A 12,030-nucleotide genomic window follows, 5' to 3' on the forward strand; every position below is an offset into this window, starting at 1 on the left:
GACATTTTCTCTCTTCCCATGGTTTCAGGCACAGAGGACTTAGGTGGTAACCTCAGCCCACCACTGTAATATCTGCTTGAGGCCTGCCGTGCTCCTCACTGAAGGCCTGTGCTCCTCACCTCTGAGTGTTTTTCCCTGCTCTACCTCACCTGAAGCCTAACTTAGTGAGGCAGACTGGCCAGCTTGGTGACTATGGGGCATTAATTAGACTGTCTGGGTGATTTGTGTGGTTTTGCAATACAGTCTATTCTCAGGATCACTTCCTAATAAATGGATAATTTCAGGCCGGATGGAGACCATGTTTGAGGAATTGTACCAGCCTGTGGTGGAGCCTTCCTCCAGGAGCCTCAGGGTCAGCACCCTGTGTGCTTACTGCTATGACACATGGTTCCTGCTCCCACCTGTGAAGCCACAGCCTCCCCTACATAGTACAGAGGAACACTGCACAGCAGCAGCCCGGGAGAGCCCAGGGCCTAGAAGTGAAGAGAGGCTGCAGGTCTGCAATCCCAGCACTCGGGAGGCTGAGGCAGGAGGATCTGCATTTCCAAGCTAGCCTGTGCTATGTAGCTGAGATGCCATTTCAAAACCAAAACTAAACCAACCAAGTGAAACAAAAAACAGAGCAAAAGTATCCCCTCCCTATTAAAACCACACAAGTGAAAAGAAAGGAGATAGAGACCACCATTTAAACATCTCCTTTGTAGGTTTGTTGGTTAGCAGTACTTACATGGTTCTGAAAGTTCCAGTTCTGAAGAATGTGGTTTGTTTACAATGTGAGATGAATCAATAGTATTAATGTATGTATAGTTTTGATGACTGGACCCAGGGTTTCACCAATGCAAGCTCTCTACCTACTGAGAGTCACCAGCCCCAGACGCCTCTTCTTGAAATATTTTGCCTGTATTTGCTTATAGTATTCCTGCTATATGTATGCCTGTATGTCATAAGAGGGCACCAGATCTCATTATAGATGATTTTGAGCCACAATGTAGTTGCTGAAAATTGAACCTGATCAAGTCCTCTAGAGGAGCAGGCCACTAATCCATTTCTCTAGCCCACCATGTTCTTTTTTAACTTTGGCCCTGTTGCAAGTTTGAGATCAAATAATATGATGCCTATAGGTTTAGGATTGCTTTGGCTAATTAGGATCTCTTGAAAAGGTTGTGAGACAGCTGTTGGTGGTCCCTCTCTTGTCACCTGAAAAGAGAATTGCCATCAGATCTAGTTATGTGTGTGCACTTAGACTAGGTTCTGGAATATAGAGACAAATCAAATCTACAAGGTTGACCAGATGGCTGAGTGTGTAAAGATGCTTGTTACGCAAGTCTGGCAGCCTGATTTCAATGTCCAGGATCTATGTAAATGTGAAAGGAGAAAAACAAGGTTGTCCTCTGTCCCCCACATGTGGTCTGTGGCATGTACCCTTTCCTCTTATACAAGGTTTTCCTTAAAAATGTAGTTTCTACACGTTTTTCATCTAACAAAGGAAATGTGTAACGTATAAATGAGTTGAGGTTTTCAAAATGTGGGCACTGTGCTGGGTAGTAATGCCAGTAACACCAGTGATAGATAACATTTATTATCCACTAACTGTCTTCTTAGCGTTGCACAGTGATTAACTTCTTGACTTTTGACACCATCCACCTGAGGTATAAACTGCTTCATATAAAGAATCCAAGGAGCAGAGATGTACAGAGCTTGCTTGAGCTCTACCTGCCGCTGTGACTCAGGGGCAGGAATCCAGCAAAGGTGGTCAGGCTCTGTGACCTGTGCATGTCACCAGCGTGTCAGCAAGTAAGTCATGCAAAGGGAGGCATGGTGCCGTTTCTGTCCCTGCCTGTCTGCACTTTGGCTTGGGATGCTCTGTGTAAAGGCCCTGGTCAACGGGGACTTCAGTGATCTCTTCTACCCCATCTGTCACAGATCACTTGCTGTCCCAGAGACTTGTATAGTTTAGTACTTTTGCTTTTTTTCCCCTTCGGCTAATCTGACTATTATGTCAGCTTTTGGAGAGCAGGGACTTGGCAACTGTCTGGAAAACTTCAAGTAGTTCTGAGTGGCGAAACTCATCTGTTGCTTCAAACATTGTTTCAGGCCATTGTTTCCTTGTTTGTACTTTCTGTGTTCCCCCTCCAAATATGGATTTTCAAGCACAGATTTTATCTATTAATATGCATATGGGTGTTTTGCTTACATGTACATCTGTGAGCCCTATGTGAACTCTGTGCCTATAGAGTTCAGGAGAGGGTGTTGGATCCCTTGTAACTGGAGTTACAGATGATTTTGAGCCTCCCTGTGGTGCTGGGAATCAAACCCATGTCCTCTGCAAGAGCAGCCAGTGCTCTTAACCACTGAGCCATCACTTTCTTACTCCCTCACCTTTTCTTTTAGAGACAGGATCTCACCAGTTAGCCTTTAACTACTCTGTAGACCAGGTTGGACTTGAACTCACAGAGACCTCCTGTCTTCCCTTCCTCTCTTCTTCCCTCCATCCCTTCTTCTATTTCTCTTTTTTATTAGACAGGGTCTCTCCTTGAACTTGGAACTTGCCAATTCCCCTAGACTGATTGGCCAGTGAGAGACTAGAATTTACCTAACTCTTCCTCTCCCTGTAGTGGCTTTAAAGTACAGATGTCCAGCTCTTTACATGAGAACAACTCAGGTCCGCATGCTTGACTGGCAAGTGGTACTCACTCACTGGGCTATCACTGAGCTCCTCTTTTTGTGTTTGTTGTGTGATGAGGTCAAACCTAAGCCTTGGGCTTGCTAAGTGAGCACTCCACCCCCAGGATGCTTGCTGCTAACAGTGTCTTCATCCTTCCTGAGGGGGTATATTTGTCAGAGATTTCTACAGGGTGACAGGAAAGGAGCCCTTCTTGCCTTCCTTCCTCTCTTTATTTCTGCTGTGTTTGTATGGTGTGCGCGCGCGTGTGTGTGTGTGTGTGTGTGTGTGTGTGTGTGTGTGTAAAATACATGTGTCCCCATGTACAGAGAGTCCAGAAGAGGGTGTTTCCACCTCTGGTACTGGAGTCTCAGGTGGTTGTGAGCCACCCGACATGTGTGCTGGGAACTAAACTTGGTCCTTTGCTAGAGCAGCCAGAATTCTCAATTCTGGAGCCGTCACCATTACCTCATTTTTTATTTCCTGAGATGGGATTTTGCTCTCTTTAGGATGGATTAGACCTGTGGGTTCAAGTGCTCAGGTGTGTGCCACAGTACCCAGCAGGATCCATACATTTTGTTTTACACAGTTATCTCTCTAATAGTAGCTGAGTGTTTTATCCTGTGAACACATGTCAATCTGTCCAGTTTCTCTGCTGATGGGTTTTTAAAATTATTGATTCTTAAGACATTCATGTACAATTCTCTGTGTGTAGATTTACGTTTTTTGTTTTGTTTTGTTTTGGCTCCTGGGTTGTAAAAGTGTGTATTTGACTTCAGGAGAATGGTTGTACCAGTTATCTATTCAGAGTGCCATGAACTGAGTCTAAGGCTCACACATTAAATCTACTGAGTCCTCACCCTCCATGGGATTGGAATTGTTGCTTGTGATGTTGAGCTTGGGTAGCTGTGCTGTGCAAACAATAGAAAGGAAATTGCCCTGCCTTGCAAGGGTCTCGCCCAACCAGAGATGGCCTCTTATCTCACCGACTACCCAGATCCTTAAGATTCAGGCAGGAAGCAAATTATAGGCAGCTGGAGTCGCTGAGTGCTCAGAGCTCATGGGGCCTCCTGAGCTGAGTCTGGGAGAAGCCAGGGATTTCTCATGAGTGAATTGAGCTGCAGTGTTTGGGGATGGACAGACTCAAGCCTTGGAATCAGAGACCTCATTTTATCTCCTGGTCCTCACTGACCATTGCGTGCCTTGAGACACAATGTGTGAGTCCCTCCAGCTGCACTGACCTCCACTGCTCAGTGTAGACCAGAGCCCTCCAAGCCTTTGCTGTTCAGGGCTGTCCTACACATAGGTCATGATTAGTCTTCCCATTGAGCTTCCCTGAGAAACCTGACAGCCAGCAGAGATCTCACACAGTCAGGATCTGGCTGGCATTCAGGTGGGGAGGGGCTACAGGTGGGTCATCCTTGTCAGGTGTTTGATGTTGATTGACATGAATCATGGAACTTTAAGAGAATCCTGAACTTACAAAATTATCTAGGAGAATGAAGAGCACCTCAAGAGGTTGTGGAAAGACAGCCCGAGCCTCTTAAGATCTATGTAACCCTGGCTCAGTGACTGTGGTTCCTGTCCCATTTCTCTATAATGGGACACATTGTAAATGACCATTGTCATGCCTGCAAGTTAACCTTACACATGAACAATGACCTGAACTTCAACCAGCAGTATCTGTTACCATTTGCCTGCAGAAAGTAATCCCTGGATTAGACCCCAGGAGGCCAAGGAGCTGCCATTTATACACGTTTCCTCCTGTCTCTTTAGGGCTCCTGACCTTCCTGTGAGGTCTCAGAAGACCATCAGAACAGCTGCTGACTGCCTGTCACACCTCCCCACCTATGCTGAGCACACTGAGTCTTAGGAGGAGATGCTTGGGTGACCTACCTCAGACATGGCTCTCATAGGCTGACAGTCAGCAGGCCACCAGACTAAAGTCAATCATTGTCCCCTTTTGGCTCCAAAGGGAGGTCAAATTCCAACCCAGTCTACAAGCTTCCCCGGATTCCTGGTCCAGTCTGGAACAGAGGTCTGGAGCAAAGCTTCAGACGTTCATCTCTCTGTGAGAATCTGATGGTTTCCTAAGCCAGGTCCTATCTCAGTTCTGAAGGGTTTTCTCAACCCCTTAGATGTTCATGATGAGCAGCTAAGACCCTGGGCAGAGTCTGTCATGCCTGGGCTCAGGAACCTCACCTCCTCTTCTGTGAGTGTGGAATCCAGGGAGACATCCTGATTTATTGCTGTTTTCTCCACTCTGTGTCCTTTACTAAATGCTTGAACCCCAATGTGGGGACCATGACACAGAGTCATCCAGGATGGACAGTGCTAGTGTGGAGTAGGATTAGCTCCACCCTTGACCCTGAGTGCTGGAATCCACCTTAAGTGGGGTTCTCTATCTCTCGATGGATGTGTGAAATTGGTGAAGAATGAAGAGTCTTTCCACTGGTTTTCTTTTAATCTGATGGCCCCAACTAGCTTAGGACATCTTTATTTATGGAAGTTCTAATGTGAATGTTAGTTTCATATCATTTGTCTCTAATCCTTTTCCAAAAACATTAACATAATTAATTCTTCCAACTCCCTTTATTGCATTGAGCTTTACACCATATCATTATATAGCAAACCAAACGTTTATATCTAGCCAGGCACATCTTATTCATATTGTGCCCAAGCTGGCTGCAAACGTGCAGTTAAAAAGTGAGCTATTTAAGCCCTACACAAGTTTTTAACCTTAGGATGCTTTTATATTTTTGTAATCAGCAGAATGTACTATTAAGCTTAGGATATCATTTTCAGGTGTATGCCAATTTGTAAGTAATTTGTATATCACTTTTATTTGAATTACATTCATAAACCTATTTTTATAAGTTCTCAATACAGTAATGATTATCACCTAACACTTTAACTGCTGGGACTACATTTCTAATCTTCCTGGCAGTTTCTGTATGTACTATTATTTTAAGAGACTGGGAGTTTTAGATTCCTTTATTGATATTTTGACATTGGAAAATTATCTGAATGTTCACGTCCTGGTGCCAGAGAACTGTCTGACCTTTTATGTATTATATCTTCTCCTCAAATGTTTCTATATGTTTTTATGTCATCTTGTAAGAAACCACTTTCCAAGTTCTGAAGTTCTTTGGCGTATATTTATCTCTTTTTGGAATTGATAAGCAGTAACCATTAACCTTAGTGAGTTCCTCCTGCTTACTCAGGGTGACTGCAAAGGCAGCCAGGGTGGGGGTGGGGGGGCAGAAAACCACTTTCTGTAACAGATCAGAGTAATTTAATTTTTCTGTAGAGGCTTTTATTCCCAGTAAATCCAAGCATAATCACCACTAAGAAAGCAAAACTAAGAGTCATCACAAGAATAAGCACAGCGAAAGTTAGAGAGGCCTGGAGCCCATGAGCTCCCTAGGATCAGCACAGAGGTCTGCAGTATTGTTTCCCTGGGTCCTCGACAAACAGATGGTATTCTCCAAAGGGCCATGCCTGATAGAGAGCTCCACAGGCAAAACATTTATGTGCCTTCCCCAGGGGTGACAGCATGGCTCCCCCCACCAGAGGGCAAACAGAATTACCTAGGGTCTACTTGCAAATTCACTGATAGCCTAGCATCAAAGTTTGCGATTATCATACGTAGCAAATAGGGTCCAGCATCTTTCAAAGTGACATTCCGGAAGAGCAGGGACCCACTGCGAAATACAGTCTCTCTGCCGCTGTATGCAGGCCCTGTTTCATTTCTACCTTTGGATATTAGGAATCCTGCAATTTCATGCCTCCTATTCACACTTTGTCCCTTGTACCAGTAAACGGTTTGGACTGTTGCTGGCAGATTATGGACAAGTAGAAGTATGCTATTGCCTTCAGCAACGTGGGGCGGGACTGCTTCAACAGTGACTTTGGCAGTGGTAGGAACGTTCCAGTAAGTTGTATATTTGGCTAAGAGGGAAGAGAGAAAGATCTATCAAAATTAGGATCTTTGCATTTGGCAGAAATTTGAAACCTGAGTGTGCTCAACTCTCAGCCATGCTCTCTCTCTCTCTCTCTCTCTCTCTCTCTCTCTCTCTCTCTCTCTCTGTCTCTCTTTCTCTCTCTGTGTGTGTGTATGTGTCCTGTTGGGGGAGGTCAGCAGCATCACCTCCATTCCTCAGGACCCCTGAATCTGTCCCCGGAGTGACAGTACATTCTCAGGTGTCTACACAGCTCACCCCTCACCCCCTCAGATCCCTGCTCACACTCAGAATCTTGGGGAGTGTAGGCACATCTTCTCTGACCTCCTCCTCTACAGACTCTATGCCTTCATTTGCTGCCCTTTCCCTGCTCTGTTTCTTCTGAAATGCTTGTCATCCATGAGGCCACCAAGACATGTCCTTGCTGCTGTGTCTTCCTGCCCAGTAGCACTAGGACTTTGTGAGGAGGACTACTTTGATTTTGGTTTAAACCCCACTGCCTGGAACAGGCTCAGATGCCTGTGAGCAAATTATTGTCCCAGAGCCTGGGGTTTGTTTGCAGATTTCTCAGGGTCCTATGTCATGTTGCTGCTTACTGACTCCAGGTTGAGTTTTACCTGGAGAGTCACCCTGACAGAGCTGTGAATGTCAGTCTTCAGGACATAGTGGCCAGAGCTGACAAACAAAAAACCAGGTGGCTGTGAACTCATAGAGATCCAGTCCCTGGTGTGCTGGGGTTAAAGGCATGGGGCACCATGCTCAGCTGGCTTGGTGTTTTATCATGGGATGAACATGCAATCATCACCAAGCAGGCTGTATTTGTATATTGAGTCATGTTTTTTGTCCTTGTGACTTTTACCCATTTTGCACACTGTTGATAAATTTCCCCCATCCCAACACTATGAAGTAATAAAGGAGGGGAGGTCACTCACGCATTATGTCCAGCTGGATGGAGTCACTCCTCTTGGAACTGACTGGATTGGAGACCTCACACTCATATTCTCCAGAATCCGCCCTCAAGAAAGTGTTTATGCTGAGGGTGCTGTTGTTCTGGGACAGCTTCATCCTGCCTGTGAGCCTCAGACTCTGGCCATTGAAGAGCCAATGGATGGAGACCTCAGTGTCGTTTGAGACGCAGGTCAGCATCACGTGGTCATTTTCTTTGACTAAGGTTTTGGTGACTTGGATGACAGGCAGAGTCACTGGCTCTGTGGATAAAGAGTGGAGGGGACCAGCTGAGAGTCCTTCACCCTCAGAGACCTCAGCCAGCTCCCAGGGACACAGAATGACGTGGCCCTCTGTGAGACTGCATGTGTGTGCTCAAGATAAGGTCTGTAAGGAGAGAGCTGAATCTTCCTCCTACCCAGATCACACACAGTGACCCTGATTCAGGGTGTGTGTGTAAATTTCACACTCAGAGTCTCTTCAGCCCATGTGTCTACAAATCTATGGTGGATGGGAAGGGTATTTTTCCCATTGATTTTTCTGACAATTGTTGTCTCACACTTTCTGTGAATGTGAACACTCAGGTCCCTCCATTATAAAGCAGCCCTCTGTTTCTTTTTCTTTAAACATTTTGTCATAGGAGTAAGGTCACCCAGCTAATCTTAGAGTGTTACAGCCTAGACCTCAGTGCTGGGAGAAATCCTACATGGAAGAAATTGGATTTGAAAAATTTTGTTCCCTGCCCCAAGCATATGGGTTAACACCATAGAGAAGAAAAGAAAGGTTACAGTGTTGAAAACAGTCTTCAACTCTAATCCTCTATACTGATTTTTTTCTCAGACAGGGACACATTGTACATTCCTGGTTAGCCTGGAATTTGCTATGTAGACCTTGCTGGCCTCAAACTCCTGATACTTTAGCCTGTACCTCTCTCAGGAAGCCCTACTACTTTTGCCACCACAAATGGTGACATTTGCTTTTTAAACTTGAGAAGAGTAAGGGAAGGAGCATCATCAAATAGTTAGTGACATGGTTCACCCTGACTCAGAGCAGGGCACCCAGGAACCTTCTATACCCATTCTTCCCACCTCACCTAGTCAGAGCCTAGCCAGTCACCGGAGAGACAGGCAGAGCTGGTTCCCATCCGTGGGGAGTTTTCTCTCATTTGGAGAAAAAGAATGTGAGCACAGTTGAAAGCCCTGGGTGTCGTTCTAGGTCATGGCGACCATAAGAAGAAAATGGAGGGGACAGGAAGGCTTGTGTTAGTGACAGAAAGAAATATGGACCTTAGGACTGTCCCTCCCCTGAGAGTTCCCTCACACAACCCGAGGGTTTCCATGGCTGGGAGAACCCCCTTCTCACATTCCAAGCTCTACTCCGTCAGCTAGGAGAGGTCAGAGAAGCAGGAGACCATTAGACATAGGGATGGAGCAGAATGCTTGGGGAGGATTGAGTTTTTCTTCTTTCCATAGACAGGGGATAGAAACTAAATCCTCCTGCATCTTCCCAGAAAGCAAAACGATTCCACTCCAAACCTGGTGCTGATACTGCAGAGATTCACTTACCAAGGACTGTAATGATCTTGACTGTGGTCCTATTGAGGCCAGTGACAGAGTTATGGACAAAGCAGGTATAGGACCCACTATTATTAGTAGTGATGTCGGGGATAAAGAGCTCTTGGGAGGATGCCTGGAGCACTCCATTGACAAACCAAGAGTATCGTGCTGGTGGGATAGAGTCTGCTTCACAGGAGAGGCTGAGGTTTGTCCTTGAATGGAAATGAGTATTTGAGGGAGATATGATGGGGTCATCTGGACCATCTGGAGCAAACAGAAGAAAGCCACATGTGATGTCAGCAGAGGGAAGGGGAAATCCTGGTCTGCAGAAGGCCATGGTATCTCTCTGAGTTGTGCTATAACTCAGTTGAGCAGGTTCCACCCAGAGCTGTGTGCAGATTAGTAGAAGATTATTCATGCAGCATGCACAAGCCCTGACCCATCCCCAGCACAGCACACAAACAGCCCCACTGTACACTGACGTGTGCACTGAGCCTGAGTCTGAGATGTCCCTTGTCTCCATCACCCCGAGCCTCTCTAGACAGGAGAATTCCCTCCATTCCATTCTAGTTAATGCTAGGCCTGGCTGCATGTGCTTGGGCTAGAACAGGATGCCATGGCTAGGCTAGGTTTCTGTGTAGTGGCTCTGTGTCATGGAACCATGGTTACTGAGTGTCTTTCTCTAGCCATCTGTATTTACTCTATTGGAGCTAGGATGAAACAGAAAATACTCACAGGAAATTTCCAGATAAAACGGAAAACTTCGGGAAATGGTCACTGGGTTGTGGACTTCACACTCATAGGGTCCTGTGTCATTCCTCACAATATTAAGTAAAGTGAGAATTCTGTTGTCGTCAGACAGCTTCCTCTTGCCATCTTCTGTGATGTTTCGGCCATTTATCCTCCACAGGTAGATTGTATTATTTATCTTAGGCTCACACGTTAATTTATTTGAGGACAGACCTTCCCAAACAGTGTCAAGCAGGCTTGTGACTTTGACGTTTGATAGATGTGCTATGCAAACAAGAGAAAGATGATTGCACTGTCGGGTTCCTCTGATTTTCAAGGGCCTCTCCCAACCAGAGATAGTCCCTTATCTCCCCCATACCCAGATCCTAAAGGAATCAGGCAGGAAGCAAATTACTGGCAGATGGAGTAGCTGAGTGCTCAGAGAAATTACAGGCAGCTGGAGTCACTGAGTGCTCAGAGCTCATGGGGCCTCTTGAGCTGTATATTGGAGAAGCCAAGGCTTTCTCGAGAGTAAATTGAGCTGAAGTGTTTGGGAATGGACAGACTCAAGCCTTGGAATCAGAGACCTCATTTTATCTCCAGGTCCTCACTGGCCCACTGTGTGCCTTGAGACACAATGTGTGAGTTCCTCCAGCTGCACTGACCTCCACTGCTCAGTGTAGACCAGAGCCCTCCAAGCCTTTGCTGCACAGGGCTGTCCTACACATAGGTCATGATTAGTCTTCCCATTGAGCTTCCCTGAGAAACCTGACAGCCTGTCAGAGATCTCACACAGTCAGGATCTGGCTGGCATTCAGGTGGGGAGGGGCCACAGGTGGGTCATCCTTGTCAGGTGTTTGATGTTGATTGACATGAAAGATACCTGAGTCTACGAAATGATCTAAAAGACTGTAGGGCTCCTACTAAGGTCTCCACTGTGGGGAGGATGGAGATGCTGCTGTGGACAGAGATTGTGCCTCCCATAGACTTTGTGACCCTGGCTCAGTGACTGTGGTTCCTGTCTCAGTTTCCCTATAATAGGACCCATGGTAAAGACCATTGCCATGATTGCAAGTTAACCTTAAAGGTGAACAGTGGCCTGTTCCCATATGTTCCCATATGTATGCAGGTATCTGCTCCCATATGTATGCAGGAAATAATCCCTGGATTAGACCCCAGGAGGCCAAGGAGCTGCCATTTATACACGTTTCCTCCTGTCTCTTTAGGGCTCCTGACCTTCCTGTGAGGTCTCAGAAGACCATCAGAACAGCTGATGACTGCCTGTCACACCTCCCCACCTATGCTGAGCACACTGAATCTCAGGAGCAGATGCCCGGGTGACCTACCTCAGACATGGCTCTCATAGGCTGACAGTCAGCAGGCCACCAGCCTACAGCCCATCATTGTCCCCTTTTGGCTCCAAAGGGAGGTCAAATTCCAAACCTGTCTACAAGCTTCCCCGGATTCCTGGTCCAGTCTGGACAGAGGTCTGGAGCAAAGCTTCAGATGTTCATCTCTCTGTGAGAATCTGATGGTTTCCTAAGCCAGGTCCTACCTCAGTCCTGAAGGGTTTTCTCAACCCCTTAGATGTTCATGATGAGCATCTAAGACCCTGGGCTCAGGAACCTCTCCCCCTCTTCTCTGAGTGTGGAATCCAGGGAGACATCCTCACATATTTCTGTTTTCTCCACTCTGTGCCCTTTACTAAATGCTTGAACCACAATGTGGGGACCATGACACAGCGTCATCCAGGACTCACAATGCTATGTGTGAAATAGGATTAGCTCCACCCACAACCCATAAGTTATAGAGAATAACTTACGGTGTACATAGAAGTGCACAGATGAACTCCATTTATGACCATCTTCCATTATTGTAATCAGGGTGTACAGTCCTGTGTCTTTCTGAGTGACGTATTGGAAGAGCAGGGATCCGTCGAGGCTTACATTTATTTTGCCAATGTATGCATTGCCTGGTTTATATTTTTTTTGGGGTATTAAAATTTTTACAATTTCATTGGATTCATTCGTAGTTCTTCCCTTGTACCAAGACAAGACTTGGACTTTTTCTGGTAGTTTGTTGACCTGTAGAAGAACATTTTCTCCTTCAGCAACATGGGATGGAATGGCTTCAAGAGTGACTTGGGCAGTGGCAGGAGAGTTCCAGTAGGTTAGAA

The 12,030-nt window shown here is 46.1% G+C and overlaps 1 protein-coding gene across 1 annotated transcript; it reads right to left on the bottom strand.

Annotated features, from left to right (window-relative positions):
- Nucleotides 1-7,548: 7,548 nt before the first annotated feature.
- On the bottom strand, nucleotides 7,549-11,725 carry LOC127238927 (carcinoembryonic antigen-related cell adhesion molecule 1-like). Its single transcript, XM_051207702.1, has 4 exons — nucleotides 11,677-11,725; nucleotides 9,861-10,088; nucleotides 9,135-9,389; nucleotides 7,549-7,832 (listed from the first exon to the last, which is right to left on the bottom strand). Exons 1-4 carry the CDS (start codon nucleotides 11,723-11,725, stop codon nucleotides 7,549-7,551), a joined length of 816 nt encoding a protein of 271 aa, XP_051063659.1.
- Nucleotides 11,726-12,030: the final 305 nt, after the last annotated feature.

The sequence above is a fragment of the Phodopus roborovskii genome, unplaced genomic scaffold, assembly GCF_943737965.1.
Source record: "Phodopus roborovskii unplaced genomic scaffold, PHOROB, whole genome shotgun sequence".
Lineage (NCBI taxonomy): Eukaryota > Metazoa > Chordata > Mammalia > Rodentia > Cricetidae > Phodopus > Phodopus roborovskii.